At 39.2% G+C, this 25,484-nt stretch overlaps 1 protein-coding gene and 1 long non-coding RNA gene across 3 annotated transcripts in view; one reads left to right on the forward strand and one right to left on the reverse strand.

Moving 5' to 3' along the window:
• Positions 1-25,484, forward strand: part of LOC108582879 — a 52,905-nt gene that overhangs the window by 12,322 nt on the left and 15,099 nt on the right. The gene's annotated exons all lie outside the window — the stretch shown is intronic.
• Positions 1-25,484, reverse strand: part of CPB2 (carboxypeptidase B2) — a 52,775-nt gene that overhangs the window by 12,061 nt on the left and 15,230 nt on the right. The window contains exons 2-7 of the mRNA XM_003913842.5: positions 22,604-22,679; positions 18,677-18,801; positions 16,895-17,003; positions 13,296-13,397; positions 8,417-8,521; positions 1,798-1,908 (exon numbers count right to left, since the gene is read on the reverse strand). Of these exons, the coding sequence (XP_003913891.1) occupies positions 1,798-1,908; positions 8,417-8,521; positions 13,296-13,397; positions 16,895-17,003; positions 18,677-18,801; positions 22,604-22,679 (628 nt within the window). The remainder of the gene's footprint in view (positions 1-1,797; positions 1,909-8,416; positions 8,522-13,295; positions 13,398-16,894; positions 17,004-18,676; positions 18,802-22,603; positions 22,680-25,484) is intronic.

A 25,484-nucleotide genomic window follows, 5' to 3' on the forward strand; every position in this document is an offset into this window, starting at 1 on the left:
AAAACTAGAAAAGGTGGAGATGTGAAGACACCTCTAATCTGATGACTTCTTCAATTGTACTGATTTGACTCTGGTTTTTAAATATAAAGCAAATTCCCTATTGGGTTATTGGGGCAAACCAGGAAAGTTTGGTCATGTAAAGAGTTGCACAGACTTTGTTTAAGTTCTGAGTTTGGGATGATACAGCACCCTTTTCTCCTACTCTCACCAACCCTCTGCCAAGCCTTCCAGCCTGTTACCACTCCCAAGCCTGTGGTTCAGTGGCAACAGTAGACCCTGGGGATATCAAGTTCTCAAACTGTGGGAATTAATAATAGGGTAATGATACAAAGAACAGTTGGGAAGTTGGAAATCTAAAGGGTGACTGAATTCCACTGTGATTCAGGTTAAGGTATAAATATACTTTATTATCAGTTTACAGATATGACCATTTATTGGACACCAAATTTGTGTTAGGCATTATGCTAGGTAATTCTCAATTACTTAGTTTGGCATTTGCCCACCTCCACCTACAAAATTTTCAGTTACAGTATTCCTCTCACCAGAGATGACTTTTTCCTCAGTCTCCTGTGCCATGTCTATCTCTTCTGCATAAATTACCTCCTATATGAAATAATTCATGTGTAATTCCATATGTTTCCAATCACGCCAACTAATCTTCTTCCTCTTAGTATTTATATGTGCTACTCAAATAGGGTTTTCTAAATTTATATATACCTAGTTATGTTTCTATGTGCCCCTTTAAATTAGAAAGCATAGTATTTCATATTGCTTGAGTAATTTTACATGAATCACTATGTTGATTAACCAGAAAATACAGATCGAAGAGTATGTTAAACTACAAGATGGTAATGCAATTAGCAAATCCTGATAAGGGGAAACTCTTTTCTTTGACAAACAAATTGCAAGGAAAAACAAAAAACAAAAAACAGAAAGAGCAAAAGATGGAATGGGAGTCCGTGGATTAAAATAGAATTAAAAGACCTATAAACCAATCATAATGTAAGAGCCTTCTTTGGATCCAGAATCAAAGAAACATACTTTTTAAAAAGTTGTGAGGCTGGGCGAGGTGGCTCATGCCTGTAATCCCAGCACTTTGGGAGGCCAAGGCAGGCGGATCACAAAGTCAGGAGTTTGAGGCCGCCTGGCCAATATGGTGAAACCCTGTCTCTACTAAAAATACAAAAAAAAAAAAAAAAAGCCAGGTGTGGTGGCAGGCACCTGTAGTCCCAGCTACTCAGGAAGCTGAGGCAGAAAAATCTCTTGAACACAGGAGGTGGAGGTTGCAGTGAGCCGAGATCGTGCCACTGCACTCCAGCCTAGGCAACAGAGCAAGACGCCATCTCAAAAAGAAAAAAAAGTTACGATACAATTGAAAATGCTGGCAATATTTCATGGTATTCAGAAATGGTTAATTTTCAAGGTATAATTATACTGTAATTATTTTTTTCAGAGTTCTTTTTTTTAGAAATGCATACTGAAATATTTATTGATGAAGTGATAGGGTACCTAGGATTTACTTCAAAATAAAATGAGTAAGGTAGAAGTGGGTAGAGAGAATTCAGATGAAACAAGACTGGCCATGAGTTAATAATTGTTGAAGCTCTGTGATGGGTAGATAGAAGTTCACTACACAATTATATGCACTTATATATATTTGACATTTTCCACAACAAAAGTTTAAAAATGTAATAATAAAGCCATTGTGCTTAGATCCAGACTTCTATGAATAATTCAACCTATATATCCTATATCTCCAAGGAGAGCATGATTTGTCTTCTTTGCCTTTTCTCCTACCTTTTTCCATGAGTAGTCATAACCATCCACATTAACCACTGGCATAACATAGAAATCCACATGCCTCAGAAGATTGGTATATTCCCCTATTATCCCATAGTATTCAGTTATCTGCAAATTAAATGAAGAATATTTAATTAGATCTGTTTTGAGTTCTTCTAAACTTAGTGTGTGTATGTGTGTGTGTGTTTTTCAGTTTGTCATTTGGCATGTTCAGATTTGCAGATTTAACTTCCAGAAAGAGTGCTAATTCCTCAAAAGAACTGAACTTAGGGTACTGTGCTACAAAGTGGTGATAAATGCCTTACACATGGTACGGTCTTCCTAATTAATGAAGGCAGAAAATCAAACCATAAACTTCCTAAATTTTCCTTAAGAAATAATATTAACTCTTTATTGAAGCCATAGAGCCCACTACGAAGATTTAAGGAAACAAAAACGTAGATTTAGTGTAGCTCCTTTTTCCGTAATTCATGTTCATCAGAGCTTAAACTACCTACTATATTTTATCCCCAGATGTGATTACCTGATATTTGCTACATTGTCCTTAGAACTTGTGGAGCTCAAGTTTTGCTAGAATTGAGTGTGTTTCCCAAGCATTTGATCATCTAGCTTTAGAATTGGGGTAGCTTCTCCTAGGTACTGGCTATGAATTCCTGACAGACATCGTCTCAAACTTGTTCCTCTCTACTTTAGAGTCATCCAGCTTAGCGGCACATATTACAATGTGATCCAATGGCATCCAAATTTGGTGGCTGAGAAATTTACCCCAAAATGCCAAAATGTACAGGCAGGAGAACTATAAAGACAAATTTTAGCTGGTCAAATCATTTCACCTAGGACAAAGCTTTTGGTTTAAAATCTTAATTTGTGGCAATATTGCTGTATTTTAATTTAATTCACAATTAATTTCATTAAATATTTAATTTGGCTTACAATTCAATAAATATTTAAGTTGCCTTAAAGTATACTCATGGCATTGTTAAGAAATGTCTTTTTTATTATTGACAAAATAAAAACAAGCCTTTTATAAACTTTACCATTTTCCCTTTAAATGTTTAAAATATTATATTCATATTTCCCTAGAACAATCACAAGACTCACATTGAAGTTCTTTGCCATGAAGAAATACTTATGAAATCAGAGAGAAAGGAAAGAAAAATATTATTTTAAAATCTACTGTAGGTCAGAAATAAAAGGTTAATGAAAAGGAAGCAAAATTTGTAGAATGAAGGAAGCCATGTTTTGTTTTGTTTGTTTGCTTGTTTGTTTGTTTATTATACTTTAAGTTCTGGGATACATGTGCAGAACATGCAGGTTTGTTACACAGGTATACATGTGCCATGGTGGTTTGCTGCACCCATCAACTTGTCATCTACATTAGGTATTTCTCCTAATGTAGCCCCCCACCCCTAACCCCCCAGCCCCCGACCCCCGACAGGCCCCGGTGTGTGATGTTCCCCTCCCTGTGTCCATGTGTTCTCATTGTCCAACTCCCACTTATGAGTGAGAACATGCGGTGTTTGGTTTTCTGCTCTTGTGTTAATTTGCTGAGAATGATGGTTTCCAGGGAAGCCATGTTTTAAATAGTTGAGCAACCAGTTAAATATATTTTTATGCTACAAATTTATAAATTTATGTTAGCATCACTTTTCAGTAATCATGTAGCATTCATTATTAGAAAAATATTAGGAGAGCCTGTTCCTTTCAAAATAATAAAGCATTTCTCATTTTCATTTCTACAACATGGCCTAAACTTTTAATAGATGCAGCATGATGAGTTTCTTTTTATGCTTCACTTTTTAAATTTCCTTCCTACCTTTACTTCTGTCCGGTTGGATGGGAATCTTTCCACAAAAAGTTATGCTGAGAGATGACCAATGTTAGGCCCAGAACAATGTTACCTATTTCTTTATCTAATAGGTAGGACTCCAGACAGAAGGAGTGAGTGAGGGCTGAGATACAGTCTGTGCTGTGAGCCAAGCCACACCTTCAAGTGTGGCTATAGCTACAATGCCGGAGGAAGGGGTGCCCATTTTTTCTTTAACCGCTTATTGAGATATAATTTACATTCCAGAAATTCACCATTTTACAGTGTGAAATTCAGTGGTTTTTGGTGTATTCATAGAGTTGTGCAACCATCACTAGTATCTGATTTTTGGAATTCATCATTAAAAAATCCCCATGCCTATGCCCATTATAACTCACTCCCCTTTCCCTCCTGCCACTTCCCCATGCCTCTGACAATCACTAACGAACTTTCTGTCTCTGTGGATTTACCCATTCTGGACATTTCATAGAAATGGAATAATATATGTGGCATTTTGTGTCTGGTTTCTTTTACTTAGCATAGTATTTTCAAGATTCATCAATGTTGTAGCATGAATCAGTACGTCATTCCTTTTAATTGCTGATTGACATTTCATTGCATGAAAATGCTGCATTTTGTTTTTCTGCTCATAAGTTGATGAAATTTGAGTTGTTTCCACTTTTTGACTATTATGAATAATATTGCTATAATCATTTGTAAACATATAGGTATTCAGTTGTCTTGGGTATACACCTAGGAGTGGAACTGCTGAGTCATATAGTAACTCTATACTTAATCTTTTGAGGAACTTCCACATTGTTTTCAAAGTGGCTGAAGAAATTTTGCCTGACAATAAATAAATATTTGTTGAAGGTGCAATTTACCAACATGGCAAGTAACATAATTGAAATCCTGTCCTACTAGAGATGGTCTGCAATATACAATGATTTCACTTATGATTTTTTGACTTTACAATAGCACGAAAGCAATGCATATTTTGTAGAAACCGTACTTTGGGTACCCATGCCACCATTCCATTTTTCAGTTTTAGTGCAGTATTTAATACATGATATGGGATATTCATTTATATCCCATATCCCAAATTTATTATAAATTAGGTTTTGTGTTAGATGATTTTGCCCTACTGTAGGCTAACGTACGTGTTCTGAGCACATTTAAGGAAGGTTAGGCTATGATATTTGGTATTCGGTAAATTAAGTATATTAAATGCATTTTTTACTTAAAATATTTTCAGTTGTGATTGTTTATTAGGTTTATTGAGACATAACCCCACCATAAATTGAGAAGCCTCTGTGTAAAAGAAAAACAAGATGAGAATAGAGGAGAATGGAGAAGAGTGTAAGACTGAGTGAGTGATGAGAGGGTGGGATTGATTCCCATCAGCTGGCCTGTGGTCAATGATTACTCAACTCTTCCTCTCACTTTGCCTGGGGTGCACTCAAGCTTTGCCTTTAATGTGGCCCTAAACAACAACAACAACAATTCCTACCTAGGAATTAACCAGTGACCATTTGACAGATAATAAATTAGTACATAAAGACACATAGGTCTGTTAATGGGGTTGCTAAAAATATACATATATATATATAAGACACCCGAAGGGAAAATTTTAAAACAAAATGTTACCATTACAAATATATCAGAGAGCTATCTGTCTCAGTTTTTACTCCAATCTCTACATATGTATGTATAGTTTGAACCATAGCCAATGACAATAAAATATTTATCCCAACAGTAGGCACTGTTTAGATACTCTCTGGAACCCAAAATTGTATGTCAGCCTAAACCTGCAACATTAATTTAAATTTCAAATTCCACAAGGGGATATTGAGCACCAATTATGTTGACCAAACAATATACCAGGTTATGAGGAACAAAAAAATTACTTTAGAGCTGGTCTCTGCCTTCAAAAAGCTAATAGAAGTGATAAGTTGGAAAAGCAGCAATTCAATGCTATTGATATAAGTATGATAATAAACAATGGCAAGATGTACAAGGTGGCTCAGAAAAAGGATGGTTAATTCTGTGGAGTGTTTGGGGTTGGAACTCCTGAAGAGCAGGTCAGGGGGCAAGAAATTGAGGGTTGGGGTGAATTTGTGATGGGACCAATTAGTTAGTGAAGAAAGTATTCCTGGAAAGGGACTGATAAATTTAAAGGACGTAGATCTATGTAGGAACTACAAATCTACTAAAGTTGGGGAAAAAAAAGCAGTCATAGTAGGGGTGAGAAATGAGAGAAGACAGGAAATTAAGAAGTTAGATTGCTAGATGGCTTCTTCTAACCTTCCTTGTTGCTGTCCATGGCCATATTCTGGCTCTAAGGAACAGCAAAACATTACTTCTGAGATCCAGAGGATGGCTACAGGAGAAATTTGCTAAAGAGGAGTTGAGATGAGGTTTAGCGGAAGAGAGAACAAGGAACTGTGAAGATATGTTGTTAGGTGACTCTCACATATGGACTTTGAATTCACTCAGAATGATGGCAAGAGTTGGAGGAGAAAAAAGAATCATGAACCAGGTACCAGGAAATTATCTGAAGGTCAGTGCATGATAGCAATAAAATAAGAGTACAACCAGATTATGTAAGTTTCTGAGAAGAGAAGAATCACTGGTAGTGTCAAGACAGGAGAATGCTGATCCACTCCACCAGGCCTCTCAGCACATGGTGATGTGAAAGAAAGAGCAGCCCCTCTACTTGAAGGAGCCACCAGGGAGCAGTGTCCTTAGGTTATGAGTCACCCATGGTGAGGAGGGACAGAGAGAATTCTGTGAAGGCCCTGAGGTTGTAGAGCTCTAACTTTATGTGCAATTAGACGAGAGTTTTCTAGGGCAGAGGTTTGGCAGGAGGTCAGCAGTGAGAAAAGCCATTTGGCAGAAAAAGTTCTTGACGAGTTGTGATGGTTAACATATATTCACTAGGTCCTACGATGTGCCAGCCCCGGTGCTGGATTTTGGCTTGGTGATGCAGCCATGCAGAAATTGGTCTCAGCTCTGCCTTTGCAAAAAGAGAAGGATCTAAATTTGCCTCCTGAGAGTATGTGAATGAGAAGCTTAGAAAGAAATGACTGGCCTCAAGCTTCTCAAAGGGTAGTGTAGTGGATTTCTGCTGAAACTAGACTATAAGATTTTTGAAATCCTTATTGAGCTGCAGAAAAGAGTGAGAGACTTAAAAGCTAAGATTTTACCTTGCCTTTGGATGCTTTAGTTTTTGAATATAAAACCTACCTTCACAATTGTTGAAAGGTAAATATTTTATTTTACTTTCCCTCTTCCAGTGCTTTAAAGCACTAAGAGAGTCAGATGATCTGAATTAGTTCTGGGCAGGCGAGAATGGAGTTTAAATGTCCATTTTGAAAGACCTTATTGATTATGTTTCTTTGGGCTACACAAATCAGGTTCACATTGTTGGAGCAAAATACTCAGCTACAAGATCCTTGGGCTATATTTTGTTCATCCTTGTATTTCCAGATCTGAAACATCATAGGCAATTTATAAATATTTGTGGGTTAAATAATTTAATCTTACAAAGATTTAGCAAGCGGCTTGGGTAGAGGGTAGGATATCTAATAGGAGGGCAGAGGTGTCAGGATGACAAGGGCAGTAATTAGGGACAACCTCACCAATATAAATTAGAGCCAATATGAATGGAGGTTTCTTCTTGGCCCTTCTCATGTTCAGTGATGGGATGGAAAATAAATGTTCTTACTCTCCTACTTTGTACCCTTCTCTGTTTATTAACTGCTGTTCCCTTCACTACCTAAAATAACCAAACTACTCAACTTGGGGAAGGTTCCAGATCATGATGTGACTGGGCTATGTTAAGGGTCTGATCAGTTGGAATCATCCTGTTTTGGCCAAGATAGTACCAATGGTGTTTGGGAATTTCCAGTAGACTCAGGGAGATTGCAGCTCCCATCCATGGGGGATGGAGGATGGAAGATTCACAGTGAATGAAGGCAAATAGAGATGTTGCATTTGTCAAGGTCCAGCAAAGGCAGAAACAGTTTTATCTTGATGTACTTAATAAGTGCCAATATCTTAATTTCCTAACTCATCTATTCTGTTACTATGTATCTGTGAATGCAAAGACTACAAAAATCATTATCAGAAAGACACATATTTTGAGTTATTTTTCCAGTGGCAATGATTCTTTATAGAAATCAATGTAGAGAACATATATGCCCATTTTATAGGATTTGAAGCATAATTTTTAGTGTTTTCATTTATCAGGGAGGTTAATAGTCATTATATCTTTTACCTTTCCAACATACGATTTGTCTTATATATGACTTTTTTGATGCAAAACCCTTCTTCAGGGACAAAATTCCCTATTATGACATATGAGAAAACATACTCTGTTTCACCTCTGTAATGTTGTGCTTATGTTCAATTTCCAAGGGTAAAAATGGCAAAAGATGTCTGGATAATTAAAACCAAAAGAGAAATAAATTAATTGGGCCCCAACTTAGATAATTCCTTCAGTCCTTTCCTCTACTTAGTCAACATATTATAATCAATATACTATTTCTTAATCATTTTTCACTGTTTAGCTCCAGGCAGAAATGTAAAAAGACCAACAATATTTTGGGTGATTTACATGCTTGAAGTCATGTTCTTCAACTCATTAATGCATAAAAGTCACCTGGGAAACTTGTGAAAATTGTAGATTCCCAAGCTTCATGATGTGACCTAGGAAAATGCATTTTAATAAACAGCCCAGTTGAGTCTGACACAGGTGATCTTGGGCACCATATTGAGAAATATGGTTAAGAGAATGTGAATACTTACATGGCCTATGAACCACAAGCAGAAAGCAGGGGAGATCCATTCTCTGGCATGGATTCCACAGTCAATCCACATGGCATTTTTGGCTGTTTGTTCTTTTCCAGAAACCTGCTCAAAGAAACCCCAAAAGTAGCAAAAACAATAACAATAAGCTTCAGGATAATAACTTTCATTTATATAGTGCTTATATTTAATAGTTTCAGCAAATCTCTGAGATATGAATTGTTCTGCATTTCTTTGAAAATTCTCCAGGGAAATTTAAACAGTGGTGAGATTAAGTGACACTAGTTAAGGTAGCAAAGCTGGTGTGAATTGAAACTGAAGTTTGAAGCCAGGACTCTGATTTCAAACTTTTTATCCTCCCACAATTATGCAGTCATGTCAGAGCTGCATGTGGAGGTTTAGAAGAGGAGACCAGAGAACTAATGATTTGGGCTGTATCTTCATGCTTCATTTAGAGGTAAATGGGTGTGAGTTGGATGGCAATCTTCCCTGGGAGGTGTAGAGACACACCAGGAGCAGAAACTCACTCAAGATTTTCCTCTGAGTGCATTTTTTTTTTTTGGTGTGGATTATTTCTTTATTTCATACAAAAAGAAGCATACATCTAACTTCTCATGAACTGATTACCAGCAAATAAATCTAGGGACAGAGGCTTTGTTCCCAGTATGATGGACTAATACAAGCTGCTAACTCTGGAATAAGAATTGTCAACCTTTTCTCAATGATAGCCTTTGATGTCTTTAGAAGAATTATCAAGAACACCTCCAAAATTAATTATACTGTATTTGCCTTTAAAAGTGAGCTACAACACAATTTAGGGTATAGAGCAGTGGTCCCCAACCTTTTTGGCACCAGGGACCAGTTTCATGGAAGACAGTTTTTCCATGGATGGGGCAGAGGTGGGGTGGAATCAGGGGTTGGGATGGTTTGGGGATAAAACTGTTCCACCTCAGATCATCAGGCCTTAGATTCTTATAAGAAGCGTGCAACCTTGATCCTTTGCATGCACTGTTCACAACAGGGTTTGTGCTCCTATGAGAATCTAATGTTGCTGCTGATCTGACAGGAGGCATTGCTCAGGCAGTAATGCTTGCTCACTGGCTATTCATCTCTAGTTGTGTGGCCTCATTCCTAACAGGCCATGGACTGGTACCTGTCTGCAGCCCAGGGATTGAGGACCACTGGTATAGAGGGAAGGGAGAAGAGTGTTGTAAAATCTAACAAATATGTAGACTTGCAATTCCAAAACAAGAAAAAGAAAGAGTTAGATATTTAGATTGTCATTTGAACCACTCCAGGAGGTTTTTTCCTAACTTGGAGCTAGCAATATTTAACAAGATAGTAAATAAGAAAGCCCAATGGCATTGGCCACTAATCGTCAAATTGTATAGTCAGAGAGAACTACCTAGCTTATTCTACTCAATGTAAAGAAAATCTTAAGTTGTCTACTTGACCTTTCTAAGTCCTGGGCCAATTTTCTTGGCACTGGTTCTGGCACCGAAAAGTTGGCAAAATCCCAGAGACTCACATTATATGCACATCCTTGATCAAGTAAGAGTAGGACCAAACCATCCAGAATGCATGATTTTTCAACGTGTACAGGTTTCAGATAAGCATGTTCCAAGGACTACACACAGCATGGCTGAAAGCAAATGTCATGGGTGGATATGCCATGATACATGGATCCAGTCTGATTGACCAACTCAATGACCAAGGGGATCCAACATTTCGTATGTCTGCCTTGAGTCTGCATTGCAAGTACTTGTAAACGACAGATTAAAACTGAGAAGTCCTAACCCAAAGTCTTATCTTTGAATAACTGGAAGCTCACCTATCACAATTTAGATAATGTTGGGATACTGTGCATAAATTATATGTTACTAAATTAAATGTACATTTTTAGTGACTACATTATTTTCCAGAGCTTTTTAAAAAGAACTTTAAGAGAAAGAGGTAGAAAACAGAACCATAGAGTTGTTTCCTAGTTCTGAAAACAATTGGCTGTGGCTATGTTCACTGACCTTTACTAAGGTCAATTTATTCAAGAGAGATGACATCCAATCCAAGATAGGTTAATCAACTTCTCTTCCATAACATTTTGCAACTGAAAATATATAACCAAATGGGTGGCAATTGGAGTAGAAACCATCATAATAACCCTACTGCAAAGGACTTCAGCCTTTTCCTGCTGTTCGTCCCTTGCTGGGATTTGTTGTCCTGCTCTTACTTTAGTTTCAAAAGTTGTACCAGGAAGTACTAACCAGAGCAAACAGGTAAGAGAAAGAAATAAAAGGCATCTAAATGGGAAGGGAAAAATCAAATTATCCTTGGTTGTAGATGACACAATCTTATATTTAGAAAAACCTAGCCTCCACCAAAAAACTAAATTGCAGGTTATAAAATCAACACACAAAATCAGTAGCATTTGTATACAACAATAGCAGACAACCTAAAAGAAAAATCAAGAAAGAAATACCATTTACAATGACCAAAAAAAAAAAAAAGACCTGTAATAAATCTAACCAAAGAAGTGAAAGACCTACAATTAAGATCATAGAATACTGATGAAAGACACTGAAGAGAATACACAAAAAAGTGAAAAGATACCTCATGCTCATGGGCTTCAGAATTAATATTGTTAAAATGTCCATACTACCCAATGGAGCCTGCAGATTCAATGCAATCCCTGTCGACACCAATACACTCTTCATAGAAAGAAAAAAAATCTAAAATTCATATGGAGCCACAAGAGATCTTGAAAATCCAAAGTAATGCTGAACAGAAAGAGCAAAGCTGGAGTACTAAAACAGCATGGTACTGGCATAAAAACAGACACATGGACCGATGGATTACAATAGAGAACCCAGAAATAAATCCGCAGATTTACAGTCAACTCATTTTCAACAAAGCCACCAAGAACATACATTGGGAAAAGGACAATATTGTCAATAAATGGTATTGGGAAAAATTTTATTCATAAAATTCAAACTAAATCCCTGTCTCTCACTATATATATAAAACCAACTAAAAACAGATTGGACGTAAATGTAAGAGCTGAAACTATAAAACTACTAGAAGAAAACATTGGGAAAACAATTCAGGACTTTGGTCTCAGCAAAGATTTTTTTGGGGTAAGATCTCAAAAGCACAGTCAACAGAAGCAAAAATAGATAAAGGGGATTACATCAAACTGAAAACTTGCTTCCGCACAGCAAAGGAAATAACAGAGTGAAAAGAAAAAAATGGGAGAAAATATGTGCAAGCTATTTAATGACCAGAATATATAAGGAACTCAAATAATTCAAAAGGAAAACAGAAATAATCCAATTTTTTAAATGAGAAAGGAATCTGAACAGACATTTCTCAAAAGAAGACACACAAATGGCCAGCAGGTATATGAAAAAATCCTCAACATCACTAATCATCAGAGAAATGTGAATTAAAACCACAACGCAATATCATCTCATCCCAGTTAAAATGGCTTTAATCCAAAAGACAGACAATTACAAATGCTGGAGAGGATGTGGAGAAAGGGGAACCCTTGTACACTGTTGGTGGGAATGTAAATTAGTACAGCCACTATGAAAAACAGTGTGGAAGCTCCTCAAAAAACTAAAAATGGAACTACCATGTAAGCCAGCAGTCCTACTATTGGGTATGTATCCAAAAGAAAGGAAATCAGTATATCGAAAAGATACCTGCACTCCCGTGTTTATTACAGCACCATTCACAATAGTCAAGATATAGAATCAACCTAAGTGTTCTTCAACATATGAATGGATAAAGAAAATGTGGTACATATACACAAATGGAATATTATTCTGGCATTAAAAAGAATAAAATCCTATCATTTGCAGCAACATGGATGGAACTGGAGGTCATTATGTTAAGTGAAATAAGCTATGCAGGGAAAGACAAATACCACATGTTCTCACTGATATGGGGAGTGGAAAAAGTTGATCTCATAGAGGTAGAGAGTAGAATGGTGACTACCAGAGGCTGAGAAAAGAGGATACAGAGAGGTTGATTAGTGGGGACAAAATAGATAGAAGGAATAAGTTCTAGTGTGTAGTAGCACAGTAGGGTGACTAGAATCAACAATAATTTATTGTCTATTTCAAAATAGCTAGAAGACAAACTTAAAATGTTCCCATCACAAAGAAATGATAGATGTTTGAGATGATGGATATCTCAAATACCCTGATTTACACATTGTATGCATGTATCAAAACATCACACGTGGGGAGAGAGGGAGAAAAAAAATCACATGTACTCCAAAAACATGTACAATTATTATGTATCAATTTTTAAAAATTAGCATCAAAAAGCTGCACCACTTTTTTAATTTTTAATTTTATTTTTTTCAAGTCATGGTTTTATTTTCTGTTACTGTTTGTCCACTAACAGAAATAGTGTTTGTCCAGTAACAGAAAATAAAACAAGGACTTGAAAACAATAAACACCACTTCCTTCATTTCATGGAAATGTTATAATGGCTTATCTAATGTCACATAAACAGAAACAGAGTTAATTCTAGAACTGGGGTTCATCTAGAACTGAAGCCTTAACCCCCAAGAGACTGTATTTGGAGATAGGGCCTTTAAAGAGGTGATGAACATGAGGCCCTTAGGGTGGGTACTAATCCAGACTGACTGATGTCCTTGTGGGAAGAGATTAGGACATACAGACCAGGACAAAACTGTATTATTAATGGGAAAAATAGCCAACCCCTAAATAGCCAGATATTAAAGTTGAGGAACACCTGTAATGCAAATATTTTCAGAACTCAAAGAAAAGAAACTCAAGTTTTAACAAACACCACTGGAGAATTAATCCCTCCCCTCACATGGAAAGAGCAACGACTTTCCCCACAACATACCTTTAAAACATAAAGTGGGTGCTTCTCATAGGAGGATCCAATGTGGATTTTTGTAAGCATATCAGGATACTTCTCAGTTATAAGTTCTATCCAAGAATAGATCTAGCAAAATGGAAACCAGAGGTTAGTCACGAAGCAAGTTCAAAGCATTTCCCTGACCAAAGGAAGCAGCTAACTTCTTCAGAGAAAGGAAAACCTCTGTATGTGGAATGCATGAGGACCTAAAGCACTGATGGCGGGGGCTTTCTTCTGATGTTTAGGGAAATTAATAAAATTAAAGTTTTCATAAGTGTCAAGGTTTTGGGAAAGAGTGAAAAAGTGCTAAGATACTTATAACAAGGTAGGAAAAGTTAATCTTTAAACTATGGCCCCTGAAAGTTATGTTTAAAGTCATCACAATGATAACAAATTCTTGTTATCATTCATTCAAAAGTTCACTTTTATATGGGACTTAAAAATGCACTTTTCAAGATGAAGGGAGCCCTGAGCACCGTCTTTACGCAGGATAAAGGGAAGCATCGCTGTTTCCCACTAAAGACCTGTGCAAGCACAGTGAGATTGGCAGAATGATGAGAGGCAAAGGTGGGGACAATCTGGAGGAAAAACAAACAAACAAACTCAGTTATCCCAGATTCTGGACCTCTCTCTTGGGTGGAAGTCCTGTTGTTTTTGAGGTTCTGTCAAGATAATAGGGGAAGGAAAAAGAAAAAAAATCTGACTTTAGGGCTGGCACCCACTTCAAAGCAAGCATTGCATTATTGTCTGCTTTGAGATTGCTGGGATTGAACTGGGTTATGTTTTAACGTGGACCAACTTTCGAGGGTCCATTCTTAAACTCTGATGCCTTCTGAAATGGAAACAATCAAATCCCGGCTTTATCTCTGGGAACTTTTCTAGAGGTGATTTCAAATAGCAATCCTAGCTGGTAAAAACTGGAGCACCATTTATCCCTGGGTTCTCTGAGATCACATAACCAGCATGAGTGGTAGGTGTGAGTGGTTGTCCCCATGCCGAGAATTAAGGGCTCCTGCCCACCTGCCACCAAGTACTGATCCTGTCAGTGTCTGGGGTGTCAGAAATGTAACCATCAGCAATTTCCTAGTTGAAACTCCATTTCCCGTGTTACTCCTCTAGGCATAAATACACCTGAGAAAGCTACCACAAAAAAATTAATTTATTCATTGATACTTCAGTAGATTTCCTCTAACACGAGAGGCTGTGTAATCTGAAGGCAGTTTAACCGACATGCTTTATACATTTCTCAAACTAAGCTCAGGTAGTAATGCAACATTCTTCGAATAACTCTTTTCTCTCGCCATTCTAAGAAGTAATTTTTGGCCATTTGTTTCTTTCTCCCTACACTGGATCATCTAAGATCTCCTGGTGTGAGTCAATGACAAAATAACCTGTGCTACCCACCAGGCCATCTTGTAGGGAGGGCTGATCAGGAGACCACTGATCAAAGGGAAAGAAGTACTTAGAGGAATTTTCTGGGAGCAAAATTTTTATGGTTCCTATGAACCTCTTAGAAAATAATAGGGGCCGGAGTGGAAAGAGAAGTACAAGATATTTTCTAGAATGTCATAGTTAAGGACTAAATGTTACACCCCTTTCTCCAATTCATATGTTGAATCCCTAACTCCCAGTAGGTTAGAAAGTGACTGTATTTGGAGATAGGGCCTTTAAAGAGATGATCAAGTCAACATGAGGCCCCTAGACTGGGCACAAATCCAATCTGGCTGGTGTCCTTATATGAAGAGGAGATTAAGATATACAGAGAGAGACACCAAGGATGCATGTGCACAAACAAAAGGCCATAAGAGGCTGGGCATGGTGGCTCACGCCTGTAATCCTAGAACTTTGGGAGGCCAAGGCGGGCAGATCACTTGAGCTCAAGAGTTCGAGACCAGCCTGGCCAAAGTGGTGAAATCCCATCTCTACTAAAACTACAAAAAATTAGCTGGGCGTGGTGGTGTGCGCCTCTAGTCCTAGCTACTCTGGAGGCTGAGGCAGGAGAATCGCTTGAACCTGAGAGGCGGAGGTTGCAGTGAGCCAAAATTGCACTATTGCACCCCAGCCTGGGCGACAGAGAGAGACTCTGTCTCAAAAAAAAAAAAAAGAAAAGAAAAGAAAGAAAAGGCCATATGAGGAAGAACAATGTGAGATCACAACTACCTGCAAGCTGAGGAAGGAGGCCTCAGTAGAAACCAAACCTACTGACACCTTGATCTTCTAGCCTCTAGAATCAGGAGAAAACAAATTTCTGTGATTTCAGCTACACAGTCTGTGGTATTTTATTACTGCAGCCCTAACAAACTAATAGAGCCGTGAGCTTATTTTTTCCTCCTGTGTCATTCCAACTCTTTCCTGAAGATATGGTAAGAAAATATAACTTTTTTGAACAAAATAATTAAAATATGTTTTGACAAATATTTAAAAATACTTCTGTGTATGGCATTCCCCTCTCCCCACCAAACTTATCACAGCAGTGACAGTTTCACTTTCTGTATTTTGCAAATCCCACCTATGCAACCTCTCTGCATCGAGTTTGCTCATGCAGTCCTGCTGATGGATGCTGGAGAGAGGTGGTCTAAGTTGGATAGATGTAGGAGAGATTAAAAAAAAAGGGGGGGGTGCAATTGTAAGACCCCGTCAATCAACCAGGCACACATTCTAGAAGCATACTGACTTCTTGCTTAATTAACTGGGAAGGAGCAGAGGCTTTTAAAGATTATACACATAAAATTGATTCTCATTACCTAAGTCTTAGATGTCTTAAAAATATGGATATGGTCCCTAATAGTTTCTGGGCACCTAGTCAAAGATGACAAAAATAGTTATATTAGGCAATATAGGGGCATACTCTTATAAAAAGGCATCAAGGTATTTTTTACTACTTGGAGAATACCATATAAAAAAGAAAGTCCTCCTGCGAATTTATTCTTCCAGCTAACAAATATAGGGAAATGGCTTTTAGTGGATTATGTGAAAGCTTGCTGAGGTCTCACCTGCACATCAACACCTTACTGAAGTTCCCTCTAAAAGGAGTGGAACCTGTAAGTACTGATATAAAAAAATCCAATTTCTTAAAGATTAGAACAAAGGCATTATTATTATTATTAGTTTAAATAGCTTCCTTCTAATGAATAAAATGCAATTAGTTATAGTGTATTAAATGTAAATGAATATATTCCTTTAATTCAGCAAGCTAATCTGGTAATTAGTAAAATTAGGGTGATGGTCCAAAGAGACATGATTAATTGGACTGGTGATTTTTTGGTGGCAGTTTTAATTAAAGCCCCTATTGTTTGATTTCTGTTGTTCCATAGCATAAAGTGTTACTCCCAGCAGTTAGAGATATTCTTAGCTGTAGACAAACATCCTGCAGTTTATCAAATATGATGCAATCTTCTCAGGGAAGATGACCACCATGTACTTGACCTAAGTGTGTGTGTGTGTGTGTGTGTGTGTGTGTGTGTGTGTGTGTGTGTGTGTTTTACCATCTTCTACCAGTTATGATCCTTGGATACTCCCCTGGTTGAAATAGCAATGCTGGTTAAATGAAAATAGTAGCTTTGAAGAGCTGTGTGATGGCTTACTTCATTTAGTGAGTGATACTGTTCATAGTACGATGCGGAGGCTCGGGGGCTGACTGTGTCGTTGGAAATCTGCTGTTGAATAAGATCTTCCACATCTGCCAGCAGGACACTAGGTGATGAAACAGAGAGTAAGCTAGTTTCCAAGCAGAGGGTAGATCTTCCCACATGGCGCATTGCAGGCACAGCAGGTGAGCACGAAGAAAAAAATCACTAAGAAACCTAATAAGCATTTCATCAAGGTAAAAGCACGATATCTCACATTGTGATAAACTGATCGACAAACCCTTTCAGTAGAGCCTACATGGGCACTAGAGAAAAAGTAGCTCCTATTAGGTATATTTTCAGAACCTCCATAAAAACCACCCTTTCCCACCATTACCAACATTACTCAATGGTGATTCTTCAGTGACTTTTATATGAACATATGGATTGATGTACCTTTCTTCAATCCAGAATATCACTGTATTATGCTGTTTTCAGTTAAAGAGGAAGAAGAAGCAGGAAAGCCTTTTCTTTTTTTTTCTTATTTTTTCCCCATTGACCTGCACCAGATGTTCTGCAGAGCCAAAGAAATAGAACAGGAAAAGGGAAGTACAGGAAAGGCATCTCGTTCAAGTTCTCTTCAGAGCACCACATTTGTTAACCAGGCAAATATTTTAACTGATTTCAGGCATTCTATCACCTAAGATGAACAAGTTGAAAGTTACCTGTCATACTAATAAAAGGTTCTTTACTTTTATTTGGGCCAATAAATAAAAGCCGCAGCGTCGACATCAGAAAGGTCTAAGTTTGACTCCTAACTCTGCCATGTTCTTTCTGATTTACCCTGAAACATTCCTTTATAAGTAAGGATATTTTTTCATCTATATAATGGGGATTGCATCTACTATTTGGGGTTAAGTAAAGATTAATAGACACAATGTCAATTAATAGGAAGGTTCAGCGCACAGTTCCTGGAAAACAGTACACACCTATAATATACTCTATAATATATTACTAATAATTAACATAGCATATTATCCAGGGGGCACCCATTGATACACAGAAGAGAGCATGGTCTCAAGGAAGGGGCCAGGCCACCAGGAAGGTACTGGCAGTTGGGCAGTGGATATGGAGAGGAGATATTAGACAGGAGACACCATAGGAAGAAGGCTAGACTCTAAGCAGAAATTGCACCTGATACACTTTTTAAGAAAAGGAAATCATTTCTAATCCACATGGTAGGTGCTGTTTTTACCCTTAATATACAAAACTTGGGAACAGAGAGGTAAATAATTCCCCCAGGGTCATGTAGGTGGTAAGGGGCAGTGCCAGACTAACCCGAGATCTCTGCAGAGTCCAACCACCTGTTACACTTTTTAAAGCCAGACATTCAGAAATGGTTACTGTCTTTGTGAAGAAGAATTAGCAGAAGCTAAATCCCCTCCCACAGCTGCTTTTTCAGGAGATACCACAAAGCCTACCAAGGCAAATGACAATTTTGCTCCCTGAGTCTGGGTACAGAGTCGCCAGAGAAAAAAGAACTATGAGAGGCTTTACCAATCATTGAGTCTAACCTGCATTTTAGATAAGGGACCAAGGACATGAGGGGTTGAACCACTTATCCAAGATCACAGAGCTGGACCTTAGGCTTTATCACCAGTCCATTCGGTCCAATCAGAGACTTCTATGCTGCCATGGTTAATACATTTTATTGTTCCAGGAAGCAATTATACCATACCCTAGTCAAGTGCGTAGTAGGTGTTTATAATAGCTACTCAGTATGCATTGAATAGTGCCTACCTGCATGGAATTCCGCTCACATTTAAATGGGCTTTCACATTGTCGACATCAGATGAATTTACAAAAAAATGGACTTGTTTTTTCTTCTCAATAAGGTCCGCTGTTACCGGCTGCCAGAGAACAATCTACAGTTTAAGGGGCAAAGATGATAAAATTAAAAAAGAGTTGTTCACATCATTCTCATCTGTAGCTAGAGCCATGACAGTTTTATCTATAAGGAGCATGAAAAGGACACTACCTGGCGCTGGTCCCCATCCACACACATAGTAATATAAACATTTATTTTGCAGTGAGCTTTTAAAAATTCCTTTTTATAACTCTAGTGGCAAAAAAAAAAAAAAAAAAAAGCCTTGGAACGTATAGGATAATCCATAAACATTTAATGAGACAATGAAGAATGAATGACTATATTCATGACTTAACTGTAAAATTGCATGTGTACATCAGATATTTGAAAGGAAACAAATTTTGTCTAGAAAGAAAGTTGATTAAACATTGATTTTATTTAATAAAAATTTCGTGTTCTTGTAATTATCATGTCATTGTTCCTTTTTAAGAAAATGTGGCACATATATACCATGGAATACTGTGCAGCCATAAAAAAGGATGAGTTCGTGTCCTTTGTAGGGACATGGATGCAGCTGGAAACCATCATTCTCAGCAAACTATGGCAAGAACAGAAAAGCAAATACCGCAAGTTCTCTCTCATAGGTGGGAATTGAACAATGAGATCACTTGGACACAGGAAGGGGAACATCACACACCGGATCCTATTGTGGGGAGTGGGTAGGGGGGAGGGATAGCATTAGGAGATATACCTAATGTAAATGACGTGTTAATGGGTGCAGCACACCAACATGGCACATGTGTACCCATGTAACAAACCTGCACGTTGTGCACATGTACCCTAGAACTTGACGTATAATAAAAATATATAATAAAAAATATATATATCTAATTATGGACTTTATTTTTTCTCTCTTAATGTAATTTATTTATTTATTTATTTATTTATTTTTTATTGAGACGGAATCTCACTGTCTCCCAGGCTGGAGTGCGGTGGCACGATCGGCTCACTGCAAGCTCCGCCTCCCGGGTTCACGCGATTCTCCTGAGTAGCTGGGACCAGAGGCGCCCGCCACCACGCCCAGCTAATTTTTGTATTTTTAGTAGAGACGGGGTTTCACCGTGTTAGCCAGGATGGTCTCCATCTCCTTGACCTCGTGATCCGCCCGTCTCGGCCTCCCAAAGTGCTGGGATTACAGGCTTGAGCCACCGCGCCTGGCCCTTAATGTGCTTTTTCAAGGTACTTTCATACTCATTTCCTTTGATAATTATAACACTTTGATATAGACTAGGCAGGTGTTATTATTTGCATTGTTCAGGTGAAGAAATTAAGGTTCATACCTAACATCTAAAATCGTACAGCTAGAAGTGACAGAACAAGAACTCGAATTCTAAACCTCTGATGCTTCCTCTTGTAGTATTTCCTCTTTACCATGATGTGGTGGTCGTGAATATGCACCACTCAGCTCTTCGATTGAGAGAAGCACAGTTGGCTGGTGTTTTCAGTGGCTGCCCTGGTGACCCACTAGAAGCTGAGGCCATGTGGTTTCAGGGCTGCAGCCAGCCAATAACTGAGACCTGTGGAAGTGTTAATGCAGGCCCCTTCTTGGGAGATATGGGGTTCCCATAACAGGTGACTGGCTGAAGGACTCACCACTGAGACTGACCTAGCCCAGCCTTCCTTGGAACTGCCCTACCGTCTGAGATTCTCCACACAAAATGCTCCCTTCTGCAGAGGTGTCAGAGCTACAACATGGTCTGATGATGCTCCCTGCCTTCTTCAGCTCCATCCTCTATCCTCCAACAGCATTCCCCTCATCACTTGCTCCTCCAGTCTGGTCTTTACCTCTGCTTCTTGGAAAACACTAACAAACAAGGAGCTATTAATTTTCTACCACGGTATTTTTACGGGATCCCTGGGGTCGCTTTACCAGCAGAAACCTCTGTGGTCAGTGGCGCCTTTGCCTAAGTTTTGCTCGGGTCCACTAAGCCCACTCGGCTTGGCAGGCTGTGCTCATCTCGTGCTACTGGCTTGGGTCCCATTCCTGCCAAGGGCAAGCTGAGCGGTGAGGGGTGTGTGAGCCAGCAGGTGTGGGGTCCAGCTACTGCACACAGCGAGGCATGCTGGCTGCGGCAGGGTGGGCATCTTCTGGCTCCCTGCTAGGGTGTGGCTAGACCAGGTGTCCCGCAAGCAGCTTCCATGGCTGGCACCAGGGAAGGTGGTGGCACCCAGAAGTTTGGAGACGTCAGGAACCACAGAGCCCTAAAGAGGGTGTCATAGTCCTGCCTCGGGGAGCTCTTAGGTCTGAGCTCCCCAAAAGGCTGCAGCTCTTCTCTCCTTCTTGTCACCCACAATGTGGCAAACAAGGGGCGTATTTTAGCCCTGTTTGTGTTAGAGCTCTTTCAGCTCCACCATTTGGCAGGTTCCAAGTTCTTGTCCAGTGCCCAGGAACAATGAGGTACGTGAACAAGCGGAGGTGAGTGAGGTGAAGAGGAGCTTTACTGAGTGATAGAACAGCTCAGAGGAGACTCGCAGGGGGTACCTCCTCTCTGCAGCCAGGGTGTCCTGAGGAGTGTTAGCTCTCAGCAGAGAGGGGACCCTGGAGTGGGTGGCTCTTCTCTACAGCTGGTCCCTGATGTCTCTCCAGAGACTCTGGCTGAGTCTGGGGATTTTTATGGGCTTCAGATGGGAGGAAGTGCGTGCTGATTGGTTCATGGATGGCCATGGGCAGGTGGGGAAAAAGCACCATCAGCTCCCACTGTGGTCCACAGGACTGGCAACCTTCCTGGGCTTGAAGGTGGGGCTTCACCAGGGACCCGCCCTTTTCTGCCTAGGAGCCTGTCTGCCTCCTACAGCTATTTATGGCACCCAGACTTTTCCAGCTGAGGGGGCCTGCAGGCCAGTGCTGAGATGCCCTCAGCAACCCCCTTGGCTTCCCTCCTGTGCTCGTCAGTACCCAGGGGGCTAGCATGTCAGTGCTGCCCTGAGATGCACACAGCCAGCCAGGTTGTGACAGCACCTAGGTTCAGCCTCAATTTTGCTCCAAGATTGGAGTGAGCACCAGGAACTCGGAGAGGCCAGACAGCGGGAGCAGGCACTTCTGAGCCTGAAGGAGAATGGGGGGGTCTTCTCAGAAACTGTGAGAGGGCAGAAATGCCTGGGTCCGCAACCCCAGCTGGGCAGCTGCAGCTGCGCCCAGGAGGGCGGGGCTCCTGCCTGCTCCTGGCCCCCAAGAGCACAGGGATGTCCAGGTCTGTAGCTGCAGCTGGGCAGCTGTAGCTGCGCCGGGAGAGCATGAGGCTCCCGCCCTGCTATCACAGAAGGGGGCGGGACTTTCACCTCTTCCTGACTTCTGCTGGCTCCGTGGAACACACAGCCCCAGTCGTGCCTCCCCCACTACAACTGGCCATGCCTCCCCCAATGGCCACCACTGCCATTAATATTCTGTAATTCTTGTCAATTTTCTACATCTTAGACATTAGGTCGAGATGGGTCCCTGGGTGAGAATTTTAATAAATGTACTCTGTGTTTTTGGTACATCCTTGGTTAAGAACCATTGTTTTATGAGTAAAGCTTTTATTTCTAAATATTTTAATTTCTGTTATTGTAGCACCTTTGTAAGTGCACACTTTAAATCCCAAGGTACTATTATGAAATTGGCTGGAAAGCCAATAGCACAAGTGAAGAAGTTTTGATCTGGGGAACCAACAAAGTCATGTGATTGTGAGAAGGGAGAGAAGGCTATGAGAAGAAGAGTTCATACCAGATACATATAAACCAGACAACATACAGGAGGAAACTCAACACCCAGTGCTTATACAAAATGAAACCAATATAGACATAAATTAGGGAGAAATTACCTCATATGTTGTAGTAAGATTCTGTAGCACTTGAACTTGCCTAGAGGTTCTAGGAAGAGCAGCTAGAACCTGGCCACTAGAGAAAAAAATAAAAGAGGATTTTGATATTAAATAAAGAGTAAAGATGGAATACATTATACTGTGAGGAGTTTTTAGGTAATTGCAAAAGGGAAACAAAATTTAAAATGTTATTAGGACAGAGTATCTCACTATAGACTCAGTGTAAAAAGAGAACGTATACTCTCAGTCTTTATGCTCCTAGGCAATTGCAAAATCAACAGCTCTCTTGACTGGGAGGTCAGTTTACAGAGTACTTACTTCTTTTTTCTTGTGCATACATGTGTGTTTTAATTTTAAAAATTAAATATTTGATGCATAAGGTAATATTTATGCCGATCCTGGTTTATTATATAATAAAATGAATGCCTGTGAACCCATCACCCCACTTAAAAAGTCCAACTTCCTTGACATCCTGAAGATCCTTGTGTACTCCTCTCTGCCCCACCCCCTTGCCACATCGTCAAAGGTATCCTCTACCTTAAATTTTGACTTTTGCTCATTCCCTTGTTTTTCTTTATAGCATGGATTTTTAAACACATGTATGTGTGAATTCTGAAACAATACCCTTAGATTTGCCTGGTTCAACTTTATAAAAATGGTATACCATATGTATTCTTCTGAATCTTGTTTTTCTCTCAGTATTGTATTCTCAAGATTATCATCTGTGTTGAAGTATCTAGCCATAGTTCACACGTGAAAGCATTTTCCTACAAGTGGAATTGCCATTTCATGGGATATGCACAGTTTTAATTTCATAGGATAGTGTCATATCAGTCCCCAAGTTTTTTGTATCAATTTATATTGTCAGTAGCAGTGGAAAAGATTTCCTATTGTTCTTCCTCCTTGCCAATACCTGATGCTCTCTGACTTTTCGACTTTTCCAATCAAATTTTTATGAAATGAAATCTTCTCATGATTTTGATTTTGATTTTCTGACTTACTAATGAAGTAGAGTTGTTTATATTTGATTATTGGCCATTCATATTTTTGCTTGTGTGTTATGTTTATTCAGACCACCTGCCCATTTTTTTCTAATTTACTTGTATTTTTGTAATAGTTAATTTGTATAATTTCTTTATATATTCTAAATACTAATTTCTTGTCAGTTATATGTATTGCAAATATCTTCTAGTAGTTTATAATTTGTCTTTTCTCTTTCTTGATGATGTGCTTTTTTATTTTTTAATCATTTCCTTCCAGGTTTGTGTGGTTTGTCTTTCTAGATATCTGGGATATAAAGATATTCTCTTATATTTCTTCTGTCCTTCCTATTTAAATTTTAAATTCAATTGAAAATTATTTGGTTGTGTGCAGTGTAAAGAAGAAATAGACTTTTGTTTTCTTCTTAGCATCGTTTATTATTATGGTTTTTTACATCATCGATATTTTCCCCAGGGATCCACTATGTCAATTTGGTCATATATCAAGTTTCCATCCTGTTTGGCAGAGAAAATGCTGGCACATCAACACCACTGCCTCTTCCTGCACACAGAAAACTTCATTACCCAGCCTTCCGTGTGGTTGTGTTGAGAGCTGGTGCCTGAGCGTCTGCCAATGGGAATGTGTGGGAGTGTCATAGGCGCCTAAGAGTAGGTGTGTCTTCATGTGCATGTGCTGCCTCTCATCCTGCAGCCAGAAGCGAAGAGCCCCTAATGTGGAGTTGCATAGTGGAAGCAGCCAAGGTCTCCAAGTTGGAGGAGAGCACCAGGGAGAGTTCTATGACCTTCATCAATTAGTATTATGAGTGAGAAATTGCTCTGATCTGAATGTTTGTTTCCCCCCATAATTCATATGTAGAAATCCTAACCTCCAAGGTATTAGGAGGTGAGGGTTTTGGGAGACAATTAGGTCATAAGGGGAGAGGCTTCATGAATGGGATTAGTGACCTTAAAAGAGACCCCCTCCTCCTTCCACCACGTGCATATATAACAGGAAGGTGCTGTCTGTGCAGAAGACAGCCCCTCCGCAAACACAAGAATTAGCTGGTGCTTTGTCCTGAACTTCCCAGCCTCCAGAACTGTGAGCAATAAATTTCTGTTGTTTATAAGCTACACCATTTAAGGCAGTTTTTGTTATAACTGCCCAAACGGACAGAAATAACCCTTTATTGTGTTAAGTAAAGCTATTTCAGGTTTTATTAGTGATTGTAGCATAATCAAGGATTACCCTTGATTATGCAAGGGTTACCCTTGCTAATATAATGTGCTCTATTTCTTAGTTCTCTATTATGTTCTCTATTATGTTGATATATTTGTCTACCCATGAGCCAATATCACTCGTCTTAGTGATAGTAGCTTCATATTACATCATAATACCTTAGAGAACAAACTCTTGCTTCCCCTCTGCCCTGCCCAATTCTTTTTTCACAAGCCTCTTGCCTTGATCCTTTGCTTTTTCACATAATTTTTAAAAATCAGCTGGTTATGTTTCATGAAAAAAATGGAATTTTCATTAGAATTATATTGGATCAATAGATTAATAATTTGGAGAGAACAGATATACTTATGATACTGAGTGTCATTTATCAGTAAATATAGGGAATTTGTTTATTTGTCTATTTTTTTTTTTTTTTTGAGATGGAGTTTTGCTCTGTCACCCAGGCTGTAGTGCAATGGTGCAATCTTGGCTCACTGCAACCTCTGCCTCCCAGGTTCAAGCAATTCTCCTGACTCAGCCTCCTGAGTAGCTGCGATTACAGGTGCACACCACCATGCCCGGCTGATTTTTGTATTTTTTAGTTGAGATGAGGTTTCACCATGTTGGTCAGGCCAATCTCAAACTCCTGACCTTGTGATCCACCCGCCTCTGCCTCCCAAAGTGC

Source organism: Papio anubis, chromosome 15, assembly GCF_008728515.1.
Source record: "Papio anubis isolate 15944 chromosome 15, Panubis1.0, whole genome shotgun sequence".
Taxonomy (NCBI): domain Eukaryota; kingdom Metazoa; phylum Chordata; class Mammalia; order Primates; family Cercopithecidae; genus Papio; species Papio anubis.